Source organism: Cricetulus griseus, chromosome 5 (genome assembly GCF_003668045.3).
Source record: "Cricetulus griseus strain 17A/GY chromosome 5, alternate assembly CriGri-PICRH-1.0, whole genome shotgun sequence".
Taxonomy (NCBI): domain Eukaryota; kingdom Metazoa; phylum Chordata; class Mammalia; order Rodentia; family Cricetidae; genus Cricetulus; species Cricetulus griseus.
This window is the reverse complement of record NC_048598.1, coordinates 12950465-12970411: the sequence shown is the minus strand read 5'-3', so window position 1 is coordinate 12970411 and position 19947 is coordinate 12950465. Positions and strand designations below refer to the sequence as shown.

General features: G+C 48.1%; 1 protein-coding gene across 3 annotated transcripts in view; it reads left to right on the top strand.

The window, feature by feature from the left end:
• The first annotated feature begins 11120 nt into the window (after window positions 1-11120).
• Window positions 11121-19947, top strand: part of Cnih3 (cornichon family AMPA receptor auxiliary protein 3) — a 102443-nt gene continuing 93616 nt past the window's right edge. For all 3 annotated transcript variants that reach the window (XM_027418808.2, XM_035445659.1, XM_027418807.2), the window contains exon 1: window positions 11121-11201. In XM_027418808.2, the coding sequence (XP_027274609.1) occupies window positions 11121-11201 (81 nt within the window). The remainder of the gene's footprint in view (window positions 11202-19947) is intronic.

Sequence of the window (19947 nt, the reverse complement as noted above, 5' to 3'; positions counted from 1 at the left end):
CGAGGGGAGGGGATAATAGAACACAGGTGACATGGGGGGGAGTAAGTGGGGGAGGGGAGGGTTAAGAAGGAAGAGTGACGGGGAGGAAAGGGTAGCAGGGTGAAGGAAGATAACTAATACTAAGCGTGTTTGAAACATCATATGTTTACCTTCTATTTATAAGCCTTACCTCTATTTATATAAAATAGTTTATTTGGCGTTACCTTGCACAGGGGATAATACTCCTTCCAGATGCCGCAGTTTGCTAAATAAAAAGCCCAGTGCCAAATGTGGGATATCTCCCCTTGATTTTTTTTTTCTTGGGGTCGGGCTCTCCTGAAGACCTCCTAACAATGCAGGTAATTGTTGTTGGTCTTGATTGCCCTCCAGAACATAGGGGTAAGACCTTATTGCTCAAGACACCACACAATTTGGTCACGGGGCATGGAGAAATCAAATTGGTCCTGACCAGAGAGCGCCCTGCTTCCTGGCTAGCTTTTATAGGACAAAAGTGCTATGCAGGCAACGGGGGGGGGGGGGGGGGAGGGGGTCCTATCCAGCTGTGAACCCTGGGAGCTACAGTAACGAACAAGATATGCTCACGGATGATTGCATGTACATATAAATATACTGATATGATATAGAGTAATGGTTTAAATTTATATCCATATCTATAAATTATAGTGATCCACTTCCTCCAACTAGGGCCCACTCCTCAAGGGTTCTACAGTCTCCAAAAACAACACAGTGAATTGAAGACCAAGAGTCCAAACCATGAGCCTATGGGGGATACTTCCCTCTCACACTGCAGCAGTGGATTTCTGGTTGACCAGATGGCATTGGTCTAACAGCTGACTTATTTCTGGCTCACCATGACTCATCTGGAGCAGTCTTGCCAAGCCCATGCCAAAGAAGGGGCTTCCTGAGCATTAAGCCTGGTGCTCTGGGGTTTGGAATTTTGCCCTCAACCACAGAAGGCACTGACTGACAGTGGAGCACAGCCCCCCCCCACGCGCCCCCCCCCAGCCACTTCCGCAGAGCAGCAAATTCCTCGAGTGCCAGCCCCGCTTTTCTGGCTTCCCAGTCACTTGGGATCTGACCTCAGAAAGGCCTTCCATTCTTCTTAGAGCTTTAATACTTCCCAGATGTTTTCATGTTTCTCCCAAATGTTCCAAGTTGTGTTTTATCAGGGGCTTGGTTTGAACTACCCAACTGACCATTACAGAACTGGGGCACTCTACATCACATGTTAAATGATAACATGGCCCCATCTTTCTACCTCTCACTTTCAAACCTCCATCTGTAACATTCCCTTAGTTTTCTTTGTCCTTTGCCTGGCCCTGCTTTGCCTGTTTTACCAATGACAGAATGATGTCAATAAAGGAAACTATAGAAATGCAGGAGGCTAGAACCCCAGGCATTTCCTGATTATTAAAATTTAAAAAGTGTTTATTATCCATACATGCTAGTTAGGCCCTGTCCAGAGTCTACACAATTTCCAGGCTAAGTGGTAAGTGAGCATCCCCCCATTTCCCCCCCCCCACACACAAAAAGAGATGAAAGAGAGAACCGTGTGGCATGGTGGGGAAGCATGGGGAGGCGGTTGGGAGTGAGTAGTGACCAAAATGTCTTGCTTTCCCTTTCAATAATGGTGAAATGGTGACTTTCTCCCTTGCCACTGCTCTGTCAAGACTAGCCATGTCCCACGGTGGAACTTTAATTCAAACTTATTCCTGTCTGGAAGGCAGGCATGATGTTTAGTACCACTTGTTTGTTGGACTTTCTTTGGATCTCCATCCCCCAAATAACAATGTGGAGAGGTCTTATTAATTATGAAAGCTTGGCCTTAGCTTAGGCTTGTTTTCAACTAGCTCTTAGAACTTAGATCAACCTGTTTCTAGTGATCTATGTTCTGCCACATGGCTCTTTACCTCTTCTCACTCTGTGTGTCTGACTCCCTGCATGTTTTGCTGGCAAAATCTGCATACCTAGATTCATCCCCTCAGTTTCTCTCTCTGCCCAGAAGTCCCACCTAACCTCTCCTGCCTAGCTATTGGCTGCTCAGCTTTTTATTAAACCAATCACAATGACACGTCTTCAGAAATATCCTGTAATAATGATGCCTAGAAGGAGAAACACATTCACAGGCAAGAGAGACGGCTCAGCAAGGAAGGGCCCTTGCTGTGCAGCCTGACGACCTGAGGCCGATCCCTAGGCCTCGCGTAGTGGAAGAGGAGAAATGACTCCCACAAATAGCTCTGTGACCCTAACATACATACCGTGGCACATGCACGTGCTTGTGCTCTCTCATGTGCATGCGCGCACACACAGATACATCAGTGTAATGAAATAAATAAATAAATATAAATTCAGAATGGGAAAACTGAGTTTGGGACCCATGAACACTGACCACATGAATGATCTGCCCTGTTCATTCTTAACTACTTATCCTATGAATTCTTGTGGAATAAGACAATGGAACTTCTTTTTTTCTTTTTCTTTTTTTTTTTTGAATTAGAAACAAGATTGTTTTACATGTTAATTCCAGTTCCCACTACCTCCTGTCCTCCCCTACCACCACCCACCCCCCACTAAAACCCTACCTATCACAATCCTTTCTGCTCCCCAGGGAGGGTGAGGCCTTCCATAGGGTGTCATCAGAATTTATTATATCTTTTGGGATAGGGCCTAGGCCCACCCCTCCCTGTGTGTCTTGGCTCAGGGAGTATTCCTATATGTGGAATAGGCTCCCAAAGTCCACACCTGTGCTAGGGATAAATACTGAACTACTACAGAAGGTCCCATAGATTTCTGAGGTTTCCTCACTGAAACCCATGTTCCTGGGGTCTGGATCAGTCCCATGCTGTTATCTTAGCCATCAATCTGGGACCAAGAGTTCCCCGATGTTCAGGTCAGCTGTTTCTGTGGGTTTCACCAGCTTGGTCTGGACCCCTTTGCCCATCACTCATTCTTCTCTGCATCTGGATTCCAGTTCAGTTCAGTGATTAGTTGTGGGTGTCTGCTTCTACTTCCACCAGCTACTGGATGAGGGCTATCGGGTGGCATATAAGTCAGTCATCAATCTCATTATCAGGGGAGGGCATTTAAGGTAGTCTCTCCTCTGTTGCTTAGATTGTTAGTTGGTGTCATCTTTGTAGATCTCCAGACATTTCCCTAGTGCCTGATTTCTCTTTAAACCTAAAATGTCTCCCATTATTATGGGAACTTCTTACTTTCTTCTCTCTCTCTCTCTCCCCCTCTCTCTCCTGTGTGTGTATGTGTGTGTGTGTGTGTGTGTGTGTGTGTGTGTGTGTGTGTGGTGTGTGTGTGTGTGTGGTGTGTGTGTGTGTGTGTGTGTGTGTTGTGTGTGTGTGGTGTGTGTGTGTGTGTGTGTGTGGTGTGTGTGGTGTGTGTGTGTGTGTGTGTGTGTGTGTGTGTGTGTGTGTACATGAGTGGGCTTGTGTGTGTTGGTGTTCTTGTGCATGCTGGTGCGTGTAGCACAAATTCTAATTGTTATTAATAATAAAAACCTAGAGACAGATATTAGGGTTACAGCAGAAGATGAGAGAAGCAAAGCAGTCAGTCACTAGAGAGTTCTCTCCTCTATCAATGCTCAGACCAAAGGGGCGATCCTGTCCTCAGACTGCATTTGTCTCCACCAAACCTTAGACAGTACTGAGCTTCTGTCTCCTCCGGCCTTCTATTCCTATCTATGCTGGGATTAAAGGCATATCACATCACCCCAAGTGCTGGGATCATCTTTGTGTGAGCTCTGTTTCTCTTTTAGACTGGATCAATTTTGTGTAGCTCAGGGTGGCCTTGTACTAAGGGAGATCCATCTGCCTCTGTCTCCCGAGTGCTGGAATTAAAAGTGTATGCCTGGCCTCTATGGCTCACTAGTGTGGCTAACTTTGCACTCTGATCTTTAGGCAAGCTGTATTTGTTAGATCATAAACAAAGTGTCACCACAGGTGCATGTGTGTGTGTGGTGGCCAGAGGTCAATGTTGGGTGTGGTTTTCAGAGGTCAATGTTGGGTGTCGGTTTTCAGAGGCTGACTATCTTGTTTTTGAGACATCATCTCTCTCTGGGACTTGGGGCTCATCAATTAGGATACACTGGGCAGCTAACAAGCCCTAGTGATCCACCTTTCTCCACCTCCCTAGCACTGGATTCCAAGCTTGTGCCACCGCACCCAGCTTTTACACGGGTTCTGGGGAAGCACAACACAGGGCCTCATGGATACACAGTAAGTACTCTATGGACTGATCCATCTCCAAAGCCAAAACTTCTTCTTTTATGAACCCACAGAAATAAAATATTCTGCTGCTGAGGGTGAACACAGTTCCTCACTGATGGCATGGCTTAGCAGGAAAAGTTCACGATACGACATAAAATCAGAATCATCACCTTAGACCTAATGTGGCAGCTCCCTGACATCCTTAGTTAGTGTCTTAGACCCCTTTCCCTTCTGATTCTCCATCCTTAGCATGTGATTTGATTTTCATGATCACAAAAAGGTTGTGGCGTCTCCAGCCAACATCTCCACATAGCAGGTGTGAAGACAGAAAAGAGCCAAAAGTTTGCATCTTCTGATGGCGTATTTTCGTGCAGAAGTAAATGGAGCCTTCCTCAAGGGTCTCCTCTACCTCGCTGGATGGAACTCTGACCTGTGGCTACCTCTAGCTACCTCATCAAGCAGTCTGAGAAGATCAGTTTCCCCATTCTGGCCCTTACAAGATAGGAAAGAAAAGCAAAGGGATTTTGAGTGGCTTTTGTTTGGCCGTCCACATTTCTGCTATGCCACTGAGGTCTGGCTTTCTGTTGTCCACGTGCCCTGATCCAGCTAACTAACAGTGATGTAAAACAAAGCAGAGGATGCTGGGGGCAGGTGCTCAGGGAAGCATCAGAGTCAAGCCGGCAACATTAGGTAAGTTACTTCTAATCCTTCCTCTGCAGGCAGCTGCACACTGTCCTGCTCCTTCTCAGTTGTTCTGTCATTTTGATTTGAGACAAGGTGTCATTTTGTAGCCCAGATCGTCTGGAATTTCTGTCTCCATCCTCAAATGTTAGGATCAGAGGTGCATGTCCCCACGCCTGGCTCCTGCTTTTTTTTTTTTTTTCCATGTGTGCAGTAACTTCCTGCATCACTGAAGATGATGACAGAACAAGGTGAAGGTGTTGGCTGTCTCCACACAGCTAAGATGTGACCCATTATCATGCTCATCCTCCCCCGCCTCCCCTCCCCCCCCCCCCCCCGTCTCCTTTCTGCCTCTGGTTCACGCCTGCCTCCACCCCATGCTCACAGGCATTAGGGAAATGCGCAGTGCATAAAGGGTAGTATGCTGAATTCATGGGCAGCTTAGTTCAGTGGGGGTGTAAGTCTCCTTCCATCCTGTTAGTAACCGCACTCCATGCATTGGACAGCCTGACCAGACATGTCCCCTAACTGACATTAGCTCAGGCTTTTTGGTGCAGATGGATACGTTCGTTCAGTTCTTCCACTGCTTCCCTGCCAAGCCGTGTGGGATTGCCAGCAACCCTCTAGCCTTCAGGTTAAACCCACACACTGCATCCTCCACACCCACCACTCCTGGTTCTCAGCAACTTTCCAACCAACCGTAGACTCCGTCTAGGCAAGGCACTTTCCGGAAGACTGTCTCCCTCTCCTGATGTTTGGAGTGTCTTAACTGAGCCTTTTAAAGTGACCATTCATAACAATGCAAGCGATGCAAGGCAGCAGCAAAGAGTTTTGCAGACATTTCTCTGTCCCCCATCAGACTCATCGGCAGGTAACATCTTGCCGTGAGTGCTTTCGAGTTGTCCCTAAATCACCCTTTATAGCTGCTCTCTAAACACTAGGATCTGAAAGTTTTCCCTCATCCCTTGATGCTTTACCTCTTTTCTTGCATATAGTTGGTTCAATAATAACTTTTCTAAAGTTGGGAGCAACCCCTGCCACCTCCATTCAGAGCCGGTGCCTTTAGTCCACTATAATCCTAGTCGCTCGGCTTGCCCTCCTCTGCCAGGCTGGTGCTGGCTGGGTTCCGATACTGTTTCTTTAACCTGCCCAGCCCCCATTCATAGGTGGAAAGTCTAGAAAGTGCAGGTTCACATGAACTGCACACATAACCTCCTGACTTCCTTTAAAATAGTTTAAATCTAACTCTGAGCCTCCTTGATGCTGGGCTAGAAGGAAGTTTTTTTTTTTATTAGGGATACAGAAGGATCCTCACAATGTTTGGCGAAGATTTTTTGGGGGGATGTATAACACAAAGGACCAGAAGCTACTACCTCTGCCACTGGGCACAGGCCCACACTGGGTCTTCCCGTGTCTCGGTCCCTTTCCTCCTGGCCTTCTTCTCTTTGCTAGCTGGAGATCCTTGGAGGCTTAGGCCTGACCTCTGCCTCCTTGGCATCACACAGCCACAGGTGTGTCTTCTACAACACTGGAGTGATGTAATGTGTGTCCTCTTTTCTCTAAACCATTGGTCTTAGCCTATCCAGTCTGCAGAAAGTTGCTTCTTGCTTCCCCCAGATGTTGGCAGAAGCATTCTTTCTCTCCTCCCATCCCCCAGATATCTTCTGAGAGAGAAACCTTTTCCCAAGGTGGGAAAAGCTGCTGTCTCTAAAGTCATTCTGCTTTCACCTATACTCTATCCAGCCAGCACTCATTAGTGTAACTGCCTCAACTCTTACACTATTGAAAGATCTCTGTTCTGATTGGTGAACAGTATGTTGGTCCTTGTAGAACATTGTAGAAAAAATCAATTAATAATTAAATTCTAAATTAAACCCATTTATTCAGGCTAACTATGACAGGAAGTCACAAGGGCCGTTGATAGATGGGCCCCCCATGTACTTATTTATGACAAAGCCCCCCCCCCCCCCCCGCTGTGTGCCTCTCAGGTTTGTCACTATATTGAAATCATGATTGTCCCTTGATTCTAATAATTGCTACTTTAGATATATTGTTTGCACATTGCAATTCTTGCATATATTGTAAACACAGTGTTCCAATATTTACAAGCTTAAGAATTTGTCAATAAAATATTAAAAACTATCTCAGGATAGAGAGACAACCCACTGTGGACAGACCTGTCAGTAATCTATTAACAGCCATACACCTCAGCCATCTGCATCTATGGAGGACACAGGGATGTTTTTAACTAGCTGCATCCGGGAAGGTCTGCCACACGCCTTGAATGCCCTTCTCACTGAGAGACAGGAATAACGCGCTTTTTCATGTCTTCAATACAAAACAATTTTATGATTTTAACAAAAACATCGTTTTCCCACCATTGCTACTGACAAAAATGTATGACACTGGGAATTAATTCTTAAAAGGCTGTGTGGGAGACCCGAATATGTCACCCCAAACAGAAAAGATTGCTGAGTTGAAGGCAGTGAAGATAGTGTGTGTACAGGACAGCTCTGTCCTCCCTCTACCTGCCTAAAGACAGGACACACTCAGAAAGTCAGAAGACTCCCCTCCAACCAATGTGAACAGGTTCACATTCTCCTTCCATGGAGAACAGATTCGCCACACATTACATCTCTGGACCTCATCGGCCCATCTACCCGAACAAGCTTGATTTTCCTCACTCTGCCTGTTTTTTGCTTTCCCCCAAGTGGCCACACTTGGATACTCAAAGTCCTTTTCCTTCGCCTAGTCACTTCTCAAGGAATGTATTGTCATTTGAAGATGTTATATAAGCTGGAATTTCAAAGCCACCTCTTTGAGAACTCGTCATTCTTTGTGATTCTCCCACAGGTATATGAAATATGCATGTTAGTAAAATTTCTAGTTGTTTTTGCTTGTGAATCTCTCTTTTGTCATAAGGGTCTCTTGCAAACTAAGAATCTACAAGGGTTGAAAAGTTATAATCTTTATAACTCACACACACATTCATCAGCATGTCAGTCACATTATATCAAAGCTTAGGGTTTAATTTCTTACATTATAATTATCAGTCAAAAGGTAGATTAAAAATCAGAAGAAAAATTTTATACAATAATACATTTGAAAAAAATCTTCTGAATTAAAGCAAGATGTTGATGAAAACAATCTAGAAGTCTAGGAAATAATACTTCAAATGTTAAAACTGCCCAACATGTACTTAAGTATAATCAAGCATTTTAAAACATGAAGTATTCAATAGTCATTAAAAAATAATGGTGTCTATATAAGCATACATCCATTCTAAATTCACGGTTCTACTTGCCGGATGGAAAACACACCTACTTATGTAAGAAAGCAACTTATTTGACAAGTTTAAATCAAGACAGTAAAATATTTACTTTCTAGGAAACTATCACATACAGCATTTTAATAATTTATTCAAAATGAGAAATTTAAACCCTTTTGATCTTGTGCAGTTGAGAATAACACCTTAGGCAATAGACTAAACTTTATTGTTCATACTTCAGAAAAATGGCATCAATGGGAAACAGGTCATGGGCATCCCTTCTGCAGACTATACTCATGTCTACTAAAAAGAAAGTCTGTCATTGCAGCCAAGTTTTCAGAAACACCTGGGAATGCTTTTTCTTTGGTGTATATTGTTTAAAGTAAGGGGTTTCCAGACCCAGAAAGACAAACACTGCAGGTTCTCACTCACAGTGGGTCCTAGCATCTTTAGATTTGTGTGTCTAACGTGGAGGGCCTGTAGAATTTAGGGATATCCCAGAGAATCCCAAATAGTGTAGGGTATTGTCATTTGTGCTTGGTTACTTATAGATCTTGATGATAAGACTCTGTTGCTGAAGAAACTTTGGTCACAGGACATGGAGAAATCAAGTTGGCACTGACTAGGAAGCGTCCTTCCTGCTGTCTGCCTTTCATAGTGCCAGAAGTTGCTATGCAGGTGTCTGTGGGTGTGTCACTCATCCACAGTCTTATCCGGCTGTGAACCCAATGAGCTACAATAATGACTGATGCGGTGAGATGCCCCTGGGAGCAACGGTGGTGGCATGAGTGTTATGGGGGGGAGGGGGGAGACGAGGGAGACCAGGTGCTTTCTGATTGGTTTAAGGCCGGTCACAGGCGGAAACTCATGCCCACTCATCCATGGTTGGGGAATTGTTAAGGCCCAGAGGACAACTTATTACAATTATTTTGCTAAATGGAAGTAGTATCAAATTGTCCTTTAACTTTGTATCTAATTAGTGCAGTTCTCAGATCTCCTGAGAAAAGTTTCTTTGTGCAGTGGAGGACAGTTAATGCAGAAACACACAGCCTGTCAATGTGCAGTGGAATGCTCAACCAGCCACAAATGGGACAGCTATGTCACACCCCTTCTCCCCGAGACTCAGGGACCATCGTGGAGAGGCGGCAGAAGAGGGGACAACACCCTATAAGAGCCAGAGGTTGGTCAATGGGAGTGAAACACTGTCTTCCGGACATACTCGATCCTCTGACATTCACCCCAAACCGTGGTGCGTATCTAGACTCCCAAGTGTCTTGCTAGTCATCTTTCAGGACATTTCTTCTTGCTTTCTAGACTGACTCATCTGAAACCCAAGGTCCACCTGCAGGATTGGTGGACATGAGTATAGACATGAGTATAGTCTTTTTTTGCGTGATTATGATACAAAATTCTGAGATGCTAAAACACTGTGGCAGGAGTGTGAAGACAACAGTCTCTACCATTGACGGATTGACTGGGCACCTAGTGCTCCCTGCTAGGTCCCGTTTGGTTTGAAGATACTCCTTGCTACTTTTCTGATAAGAAAAGCAGGTTTATTTGATGCTAAGAAAGTTGGAGGTAGGAAAGAGTCTGCATTAACCAGTAGGTGCTCTAAACAATGCCACTGAGCATCACAGAAACACTTGGTGCTGCCTTACTTATGGCGCCAGGTTCCCTCAACCCCAGTGTCGGATGGAACAGGATCTTGCAGGATGCCAGGGGTGAGCTCTAATGCAGGATTCTGCGCTGCGGGGGAGGGGGGGTGCTGGGGAGGGAGGGGTGCTGGGATGGGCACAGGGTAGACTCGAAAAGACATTCCCAGATCAGGAATCCTTTACAGTCTGGGAAATCTGCCTAAGCAGGACCCAGCCCACTCCCGCGACCAAGTCCCTTCACTTTCCGCTCTGGTGTGCACGAAACTGCTGGAAGCCTAGGGGCGGCGGACGCGTCATCGCCATAGCCTTCCGCCTTCCCACTCGCTCCGGGCGCACGTGCTTAAAGAGTCCCTGCCCCTCCCGCCTCCGCGCGCGGGGCCGCAAGTTTCCTCCGAGAGGCGGGCACGCACCGCGTCTCCCCGCCAGCGCCTCCCGGCCCCCATCGCCGCAGTCTCCGCCCGCGGGGAGGGCGCTCTCGGGAGCCGGCGAGGGTGGGGCGCCTCGAGGGAGGGGTCCCAGCGCCGCAGTCTTCGCGGCCCCGGCGACAGCAGCAGCAGGTGGAGCCCCGCTCAGCCGCGAGCAGCACTTGGCCGGAAACCCGCGCCGCAGCCGCCCGGCCCGGAGCTGGCCCGCTAGGCTGGAGCCCACGCCGCCCCGGTCCAACCCAGTTTCCCAGGCACCGGGTTACGGAAGCCGGCGGCCGGGGGACGCGGTTGGGGCCGGGGCCGGATGCATCTCGGTGCGCACAGCTGCGTTGGAAGACCCCAGCTCAGGGTGCAGGGCTAACGGGTCCTGGCTCGCCGCGGGCGGCCGCCTCCTAAAGACTTGTGCGATTGGGGACCTCGGAGCCCGGGCACCTGGCCGGACGCTCCTGGAGTCGGTGTGGCGCGCTCGCCTCACCTCTTGGGCTCCAGAGAGGAAAGAGAGGGCTCTTTCCAGGGAACGGGACCTCCTCGTCGCCCGGTCCTCTGTGGAGTCCTAGCACCCGATGCCTGTTGGCCACAAGAGCGTCTCTAGTTGGCACAGGTCTGCAGGTATTCTGTACTGGTTAGATTTCTTCTTCAGCTAGGGAAACAGTTGCCGCCAGAGACATTCTGTGCCTGTGGGCGCTCCACATCCTGGGTCTCTCCTGTCCTGCCCGAATCTTGCCGGCTTCACTGACCCTCAACTCTTCCTCTGCTTGTGCGTGCTGTTGGTTTTGCCGGAGCGTGTAGACCAGACGTCTTTCTGGCCCTCGTTTGGGAGGGCACTGATCTCCAGGGAGCAGCTTTGTGTGTGGTGGGGTCGGGGTCCTCAACCATGGCCTTCACTTTCGCTGCTTTCTGCTACATGCTGTCCCTGGTGCTCTGTGCTGCGCTCATCTTCTTCGCTATCTGGCACGTGAGTAACCTGCAGCCGGCTTCTAACTCTCACTTGCCCCCACACCCCCATGCCCACCTCGTCTCCCCATTTTACTGCAGGCGTGGGTGGACTGTGAGGCCAGATAGAAGCATTTTCTGGACAGACCTTGTCCATCTTCCTTGTCCCGGGCCACGAGACACAGTTCTTGGCATCCCGAGGCCAGGCGGTACAGGGCACACCTTCTTGCCCCAGCTGGAGCCTGTGGCCCGCCGAGGCACTCTCCTGGGCGTGGCAAGGTGTCCCGGGCCAGCTAGCGAGTAGTGGCTCCAAACCCATCTGCACGCTCCCCCCACCCGTCCCCCCGCAGGAGAGAAGATGAGCTGCCGGTGGCCCAGGCAATTAGTCAAGTAACTATAACAACTAAACATTTAAAATGTCAGCATCTGTGGTGGGTTGCGTTTAGACATAATTGGAGACAAAGTGGAAACGCCACCAGAGCGCCTTGTAAGAGGAAGCAGGGAGAGGCCAGGCAGGAGGGGAGGGAGATAAGAGACATGGGAATGAAAAAGAGAGGGAGGAATAAGGTCTCCAGGTGGTATAGATCTGATCAGGTCCCATAAACCCTAGAGTACAAGCTTCCTCCCAGGATGGAGAGCGGATGGGTCCTGGGTCACCAAGTGTGATGTGGTGTGGTGTAGAGCCGAGAACTCCCGGAGAGGGATAAGGAGGAAGAAGCAGGAGCAAGAGGAGCAGGTGGACTGTGTCACATTTCACAAACCCTTGATCCCTTAGGTTCCTTCTGAGGCTGGCTAAGGTCCCCACTCTCACTCCGAGAAAGATGGTCAGAAGGACCACGGTCCCAGTACCTGATACCCACTTTTGACAGCCTTGCCCTTCCAGCAGGGTGGGGTGATGGAGGGACTCTGAGACCAGCTCCCGGAGGCTCTGGGGTGCCTTGGAGAGCTGGTATACTACAGGAGATGACCCAGAAGGAGGAAGAATGGGAAGTAGTTGAGATGCTGGTGTTTTGTCTGAGTGGTTTCTAGTGTGAGAGGGTTTGTCTTAAAATAGAAGCCTCCATATCCTGCTAGAAGGGCTGTGACAAAGAGCAGAGGGAGAGCGTCTGGGGAGGTGGGAGGGGCTTCTAACCACCAGACCCTGAAAATCACATCCAAGGGACGTCCACCTCTTTCTAAGCGTGTGGAATCACTTATCAGTCGGTTTAGGAATGTAGACATAGGAGAGAGGAGATCCGATGTAGAATTTGGGGGCTGATATAAAAAGTCCTGCTGGTTAGATGTGGTGGGATTTGTCCTCTCTGCCCTGCAATGGTGAGTCTAACCTACGGCAGACAGTGGGATTTGAGGCTGTTGGCAATTGCTGAGAAAAAAATGAAACTGTTCCAGACTTAGGTTGGAAAGAGATTCAGGGTAGACGATGCCCAAATATGCAGCAGACATATGCTCCCGTATTCTAAAGGAACTTTCCAGGCTTCTTTGGATTCGGAGAGGGAGCCACATTTTTGAAGGCTAATACTTAATTTGCTGGGTTTTCCTGATTTTGCTTTGCCTAGAAGGTGCCAGATCCCGAGAGCACCCAAACTCCTTCATACTTGATGCACTGGTTTTGCAGCAGGGTGGGTCACCAGCAAGAATTCTCTTCTCTCCCTCAGGGTGTGCGTGGGTGGGGTTGGGGAGGGAAATAAATAATTCAAGAACAAGCTAATTAAGTGGATGGTTGGTGCAGCTAAGCTGACCAAGAGACAACTGAATGACAGTTGCGTGTCCTAGTGGTTCTGCACTGGCCTGGCTCCCAACCCTCATCTCCCAGTCAACACAGTCAAAGCCCACATCAGGTCCTGTTGGCACAGTTAGTGGAAGTGACACAGTGACAACTGGCGCAGTCCCTGTTTCCCAGTCCTTTCCTTCTCTCTCTGAATCAAGCAATCCAATCCCCACCACAGTGATTTGATTCCTGAACACTGAAAGCTGAACTCAGAAATGGTCTGATTTCCCAGTACACACACTGTGTGTTTGTGGATGTTGTTGAATGGTGGTAATTATATCAACCCAAAATTTAGGAGAGTTAGTAGATGGTTCATTTGCCGTCTTTCCGGCATCTTATATTTCTATACATTTCCTGATCTGATGAGTCATATTGATTGCTTAGTATATATTGACATTCCAAGCAAGGAATCCGTATTTAATACACAGTGGTTAAAATGCCTGCACCCCCTGGCCTGAAAGAGATGCCCTTGGCATGTTTTTTCCCTCTATTTATCTGTATATGTATATACCTGCTTAATAACTGAAGTTACTGTCTTTACAGCATGTATGCATCCATCCTTTGTAGTTTGGAGAAGACCTCTCAGGTGTACCTCCAGTTACCCCCCCCCCATGTCTAGAAGCAGAGATGGATGTGGCTAGTCATAAGCACATTTAAATATTGATTTTGCCTTGAAAATCTATCTGCACTGTTTTCACATGAAATTATTTCCCATCAGCCACTGCATTTGAGTGCATTTGTCAAGCTTTGCAGAAACAGAGTGAGATTGAGTTCTTTTGTTTGTTTGTTTGAAACCATGGATTTGTGTTCTTCATGGATATTGTCTTTTACACGACAGGGCATCCTTTAGTCCCCACAGATGATTTTTTTTTTTTTTTTTTTACACAGGAAGAAACTATGGCGCAGAGAGGTTCTAAAATTTGTCTAAACTTGGGCAGCTAGTATATGCTGGTTCTGTGAGACTCTTATGGCCAAGCCCTTTCCCCAGCTGTAATCACTGGCTTTGAATTATTGATTTAATAATAGTTTTTACCCCAACAGTATGTTCTATGTCAGAAAGACATTTAGAGTTGGGATTTCTGATTAGAGTGTAACGAGGCCCATCCCCCTCCCACCTTTCTGTTTGCTTTGTTTCATTTTGTTTTTTGGTGGAAGTATTGATATATAGTCCAGGCTGGCCTGGAGCTCATGCTCATCCTGCCTCTGCCTCCAGAGTGCTAGGATTACAGGCATTTACTACTACACCTCGCTATGTATATTCCTCTTTAAAAGAAGAAATTCTATTCCATCTTCTTAAAAAGTTGACTTTTACTTATAAAAGCAAAAGGGTATAGGTTCATTTCACAAAAGTTTGAAAATACAGCGAAACAAAAGTCACCACCCAGCTCTCCATCCAGAAAAGACTGGGTGGCTTTCGTGTGTGTGTGTGTGTGTGTGTGTGTGTGTGTGTGCATTTAAAAAACCGGAATGTTGATGTTCAGAAGGGAAAAGGCCCACAAGTGTCCTGAAAGGTTTGCTGTGTGCAGTGATGTCTGTTTCCAGCCAGTCTGAGGCGAACAGTGTTTACTCACAGTTCAGTATCGTCTCTGCTCCAGCTTGGCCGAGCCTGTTTGCAGACGGTCTCATTATATAAACACAGATGAAGCTGTTCTTTGAAAAGATCAAAGACGTGTTACCGCTTATTTCAAGCTTTTAGTTTTCCAGGATTTTTAATATCTAGAGTCCCTCTGAACTTTGGCAATTAACAAATATAATTAGTTCCTGGTGATGCTCTCTGGAAAGGTTTGCTGTATCACCCCATCTTGAAATTGCTTTGGGCATGGTGACATTCACTTTTGGAGTCTGAATGGACCTCACAGGGGATAATGAGTACCAGTCTGCTGAGGGGAAGTTTTACTAGGCAGTGTCTTCATGGATGAACCTTTCAGCCAGTTCTAGCCTGCCACGGACTGAGCCATTAGGGACACTTTCTCCAGTTTTCCATCTATGAAAAGAAAGGGGTAAGCGCTTTACAAAACAGGATTCTTGGGTCACTATAACCTTTTCTCAGAGACCCTTTTGACCTGCTCTGAGTCAGGGACAGCATGAGCCCCTGCCAGCCCTTCTTGGGCCTCCACTGCTGGTCTGTTTGGATCAAGCCATCCTGTAGCATCCAGGATCAGCCACCTGCAGCTGCTGCCTGTCCACTCTGTCCTCTGCCACCCCATGTTCTCTCTCCATCCACACAGGAAGAGAAGGGCCTTTACTGCCCATCCTTTTTCTTCACCACTGAGGATGACCCTGGGGGCATGGAGGAGCTTAACCAGCTTTATAAGGGCAGATTCTCTGGCCCTTGTGCCTGGCCCATCTCTGGCTGTCCTTTGGGACCACACCCTAGGTAGCGAGGGACATGTATTTTTTTCTGGACCTTGGTGCTTTGGGACCTGGAGAACTACAACTGATGCAAAGAGGACCAAACATTCCAGAAGGTCAGGGCCCTTGACATTAGTGTGGAGCCCTCTTGCAAGGGTGTGTGTGTGTGTGTGTGTGTGTGTGTGAAAGAGAGAGAGAGAGAGAGAGAGAGAGAGAGAGAGAGAGAGAGAAGAGAGAGAGTGTATGTGGTGTGTGTGTGTGTGAGAGAGAGAGAGAGAGAGAGAGAGTATGTGGTGTGGTGTGTGTGTGTGTGAGAGAGAGAGAGAGAGAGAAGAGAGAGAGAGAGTGTGTGTGTGTGTGAGGTGTGTGTGTGTGTGTGTGTGTGTGTGTGTGTGTGTGTGTAGGAGGTGGGGGAAGCCGTGGTGAACCTGGAGGGCTCCCTCTGTCTGTCTGATGTGCTGTGTTTCCTCTTTTAAGAGGGTGGGGAGCATTGGTGAACCCAGAGGGGTCCCCCATCGGGTGTGATGCCTGTTTCTTGTTTCTGCTTGTGTTGAGTGTTGACTGGCCGTCCCCCAAAGCCAGGCTTGCCATCACTGTATCTCCATCAATCATGCAAGCACAGAGGAGGGAATAGAACTCAGGGGCTCTGGAAACAAGCCAGTGCTGCCTGGCGGAGCACCAGCAGTCTCTGATGTTTGTAGGCCTCCTAAGGTGGGGTGTAATGGAGGCATCGAGGCAGTTTTCTTCTAACTCTCCAGTCTCTGAACAAAGGCAGGTGAAGCTGTGTGGCCATGTTGTGGGTGTTTCTACCTGTGCCAACCCTGAGACCATACCTGGCTTCCCTTCCCTCCTGCCCCCCCCCCCAGCCGCTGCAATGTGCTGTCCACTGTGAGTTCATGTGGCTCTGCGCTTTATTTTCTGCTACTGACTTCTTCCTTCCTAGAAGGTGAGAAGCGCTTAATTTTTCCATCAACCTGCTGTCTGGTGTCTTCTCCGTCCTTTGCTGTCACTGTCATTTCCCTCTGTGGACCACCAAGGATTTGGGCCTAGTCATGGTTACATGCTCACTGACCTGTATTGTAGCAGTACTGTGCTGACCTCATGCCAGAGGCCATCTATGTGACTGTGGCCTCCTGACCACACCTAAGCCTGCCATTCCAGGCAGCCCTGGTCCTCTTACCTCTACGCTGTCATGGTCCCTGTTTTGTTTGTGATTTCCCCTCTTTCTCTCAGGGCACAGTCACTTGAGGACATGGATCCCTTCAAACTTGTGTCTACCACTTGGCTCATCTGTGCATGTGCCCTGTTACCTTTGTTGTAGAAGCCCTCCAAGCCGGGAGTCCACTCACACACCCCTCTGCTCTCATCCTAGACCCCCAAGAGCGTCCGTTGTCCAGGTGAATGCACAGTGTGACCTTGGCTGACCCGTATTGTCCCATAGCCTGTTAGCATGGCCTGGGTCTGATTCTTCAACTTTCATTATACTGTCTTATGTTTTTGTCACATTCTCTGAGCTCCAGGAACTCCCACCCTCATGTCTTTACATCAGGCTCACTGATAAGATGCAGGAGCACCCCACTGTCCTGTGTTGATATGATGGAGACCATCATCAGGAGCACTCACTGTTGAGGTGACAGAGGGCTGTCATCAGGAGCACTTACTCTCCTGCTGTCTTGGTCTTTTCTGTTGCTGTAACAGAACATGGCACATCAGGTAGTAGAAACAAGACAAATTTAATTGGCTCACAGGACCCCAATCTAAGGGCTGCACCTGGCAAGGGCTTTCTTATTGTGTCACAACGTGATCGAGGACATACCATGCATGAGAGCTTGTGTTTGGGAGAGGAAAGGGAGGCTCCACAGCACACGTTTAGAACCAGCCTTAATTATTTAATGAAGGTGGTGTCCCATGACCTTATTGCCTCTTAAAGGTCCCACCTCTCATTCAACACAGTCACAATGAAATTTCAACGTGGTTTTCGGTGAAACAGTCAGACCATCGTGCACACCTTCCATGCCCTTCTCCATGTGCTCTCTGGTAAATTCATTTCTTCCCTGACTCCAGCCGTGGTCTCCCTTCTGTTGAAACTGATTTCCTCCATGAACATTGATTCGACATGTTTCCCTGTGTCCCCGGTGCCTCACCCCACAAACACATCTCCAGGCCTCCCGACATACCAAGTCTTTTCCAGACATCCCCAGATCCTGCCCCCTTCTCTTTTATGTTCCTCTAGCAGACACATAGTGTACCGGGGATGGATCAAGCCAAGCCCTCTACAGCCACCATCCAGGCCTGCACAGGTCAGCATTTTACCAGATGTGTTTCTCACCCCCCCCACTTTTTTTTTTTTGAGACCGGGTTTCTCTGTGTAGCCCTGACTGTCTTGGAACTCACCCTGTAGACCAGGCTGGCCTTGAAGTCACTGAGATCCACCTGTCTCAGCCTCCTAAGTGCTGGGATTAAAGGTGTGTGCCTCCACCGTTTGCCTGGTTCTTCCCTATTTTTAAGATATTCCTTGGATGTCTTTAACCCCTGCCCCCGTGCCCGCAGTGCTCCTTCACTCAGTGTTTCCAAGACCTCTGCTGGGCCCTCTCTGGGTACCAGTTAGTGCTTATGGAGGCCTCTCTGTGGCTCTATTCCCAAGTTTCTAGCGCCTGACCCTGTGTTCCTAGGCCTACCCTGCATGTTTTCTCATACTTCTCTGTTTTTTTTTTTCTTTCTGCCTCTTAGTCATCCTGCCCTTACAACAGGCCTGTGTCTGCCTCCATGGACTGCGTGCCCCGTGCCCATTTGGCTCCACACTGAACCTGTATGTCTTCATCACTCAAGGCCTCAGTGGACCTGGTCCTTACCTGGGGACCTCTCTACTCCTCCTTTCTTAGTTACCATAGTTCTGTCGCTGAGAGAGTGAACTCATAAACGATTTGCTTGGGCTCATGGATCTGAAGGTTCTAGTCCCTGATCCTATGGTCTGATGGCTTTGGGTCTCTACTGAGGCAGTCCATCATGAGTCATAAATGAGTCCATCATGAGGCAGAGCAAAGTCATAAATCAAATGAACCAGGAGGCAGAAAGAAAAAGGATGAAGAGATCGGGGTCCCATAATCTCCAGGAAGGGCACGCCCAAGTGACTGAGCGGTCTCCTAGTAATGATCTCCATCTCCTAAAGGCACTGCCTTCAGTTGTGTTGCTTCAATACTAACCCTTTACTCTGTGCCCGCCGGGGACAGGCCCCATCCCAGCAGCCACACATACCCGCACCCTCTTCTCTGTCTCACGACCTTGCTTTGGGCCGGGCTTGATTTGTTCTTCCTCAGAGTATCATATCCCTTCAATACTGGCCTCCTGGGTTTTCATGTCACTTGAATGAATCCACCTGCTGCAACCACCTCCAGAACGGTAGTTCCAACATCCGGGAGAATCTCCACATCATCCCCACACTAAAACTCCTTCTGGCTTTTACCTACAAAACTTAAAGAGCCCCAAGACTGGGTCCAGTTAATGATTTCCCCTCATTTGACATCTTCTGTGTTCCAGCCAGTTCCCATGGGCTCTTCTGTCTCTCTGGACCGCTGTTTGCTCCTTGTCCCATTCCTTATTGGGCTGGCTGAGTTCCAGACTTACATTCTGTATGAAGCCACCACCCACCCTACCCATTTTTCCTGTCTCCTGCCTTACACCTCATGGTTCCACTGGTCACACAGCCCTGGGCTACTGGTTCTTGGGGCCTGGAACTGCTGCTGTCTGTTGCAGCCTCAATATCCAGTACATGGTGGCTCGATGTTACTGCAGAATAAGTAAATTCAGCATCTGGCTAATTTACTGGACTAGCTAAGCTTGAAGAATTCTTCCTTGATGAACAGTTTCCTTGACTTTCAATAGTCTGTATGGATGGTTTCTAAAATTATACATTTCTGGACCTGCAGGAGGCCGGGTGTCTCTGTCTATGAGGGAAGGTTGTCTACTGTTCTATTGCTGTGGCGAGACACCATGACCAACGCAACTCATAAAAGAAAGCATTTAATTGGGAGCTGGATTACAGTTTCAGAGGGTTAGTGCATGTTCATCATGCCAGGGAGCGTGGCAGCAGGCAGGCATGGTTCTGGGGCAATAGCTGAGAACTCACATCTGACCCACAAGCACATAGGAGGCAGAGAGTGAGACTGGGCATGAACTTTTGAAACCTCAAAGCCCACCCCCTGTGACACACCTCCTCCAACAGGGCCACACTCCACAATCCTTCCTAAACAGTCCACTACCTGAGAACTAAACACTCAAACGGGCTATGGGGCCCATTCTTATTCAGACCAGCACAGTATCGAACTTTAATCCAGCATCTCTAGGCAGAGGGGAGATGCTCAAAGGGACAAACCAGGACACTGAAGGCGAGGCACACCCTGATGGATGGAGCCTCAACAACAGGTCTCATTGAGAAATCTCTGCTTGAAAGGTCTGTGAGACGGTGATTTCAGCCCATATGCTTGTCTGAGAGCAGAGGACAGTGTTGTTGCTGCCTGAAGGGTTGCATAGTGGGCTTTGTACCATTACAGGGGTTGATTTTATGCTGTTAGATAGTAGCCCTACAGGTTAGCTGTGATACCCGTGTGTGTGTATGTGTGCGTGTGTGTGTGTGTGTGTGTGTGTGTGT